Genomic DNA, 773 nt, shown 5'->3' with positions numbered 1-773 from the left:
CTTCTGAGCACTACTTAGAGTAAACCATGTACCCAGTTTCTAGGACACTTTATAGGAGAAGAATAAAATGCAATACACATTTCAAACACCACTAAAAATGGCTTGGATAATGGATAATCTGAACATGTCTCATAATGTTGTGTCTGAGCTGAGATGATTAAATTGGATGTCCTGCTCTCTTTTTCTTTTCTTTTTTCATGCAGCTCAGACAGCTTTCCCGTGTAAACCATCCAAACATTGTGAAGTTGTATGGTTCGTGTAAAAGTCCGGTAAGTTAGGACGCTTATGCAACAGCTACAATTTCACTCCATGTTTTGTAAAGATTATTTTATGGCCATGTTTGTCCTTCAGGTCTGCCTTGTGATGGAATATGCAGAAGGTGGATCACTGTACAATGGTGAGTCCAGATGTTTTCCTAGATTATCATTGATTTTATATTGCAGGTGTTGGCCTGTCTTCCAGTTTGCTTTTGTTGAAACAGCTATGCACACATGCAGTAATTGCAATAATAACACAGAGATGTTAGCATGACAAAGGCATTCTCAGTAGGTTTTATTCTTTCCAGCAAAGAGTAATTCAAAGCAATTTTGTATTTTTTGTCTGGATTAAAGACGAGATCTCCTTTGAGTCAAAATTTATTGGCTACTGTGATTTCTAGTAGATATCTTTTTATATTCCAAAGTTAAAACACTGTAAAAATAACAAAAGTAACACATCAGTACTGTAAAACTAACAGTACTATTAGTACCATGACAGCTTAAACAGTATTGTTG

General features: G+C 35.6%; 1 protein-coding gene across 3 annotated transcripts in view; it reads left to right on the top strand.

The window, feature by feature from the left end:
- Positions 1-203: 203 nt before the first annotated feature.
- map3k7 (mitogen-activated protein kinase kinase kinase 7) overlaps positions 204-773 on the top strand; it is a gene marked incomplete at its 5' end in the record, with an annotated part of 48,226 nt that continues 47,656 nt past the window's right edge. For all 3 annotated transcript variants that reach the window (XM_014032570.1, XM_014032571.1, XM_014032569.1), the window contains 2 exon segments: positions 204-269; positions 352-397. In XM_014032570.1, coding sequence (XP_013888024.1) covers positions 204-269; positions 352-397 — 112 coding nt within the window.

Source organism: Austrofundulus limnaeus, unplaced genomic scaffold, assembly GCF_001266775.1.
Source record: "Austrofundulus limnaeus strain Quisiro unplaced genomic scaffold, Austrofundulus_limnaeus-1.0 Scaffold1482, whole genome shotgun sequence".
Classification (NCBI taxonomy): Eukaryota; Metazoa; Chordata; class Actinopteri; order Cyprinodontiformes; family Rivulidae; genus Austrofundulus; species Austrofundulus limnaeus.
The sequence above is the reverse complement of the archived record's forward strand: the minus strand, read 5'-3'. Positions and strand labels throughout refer to the sequence as shown.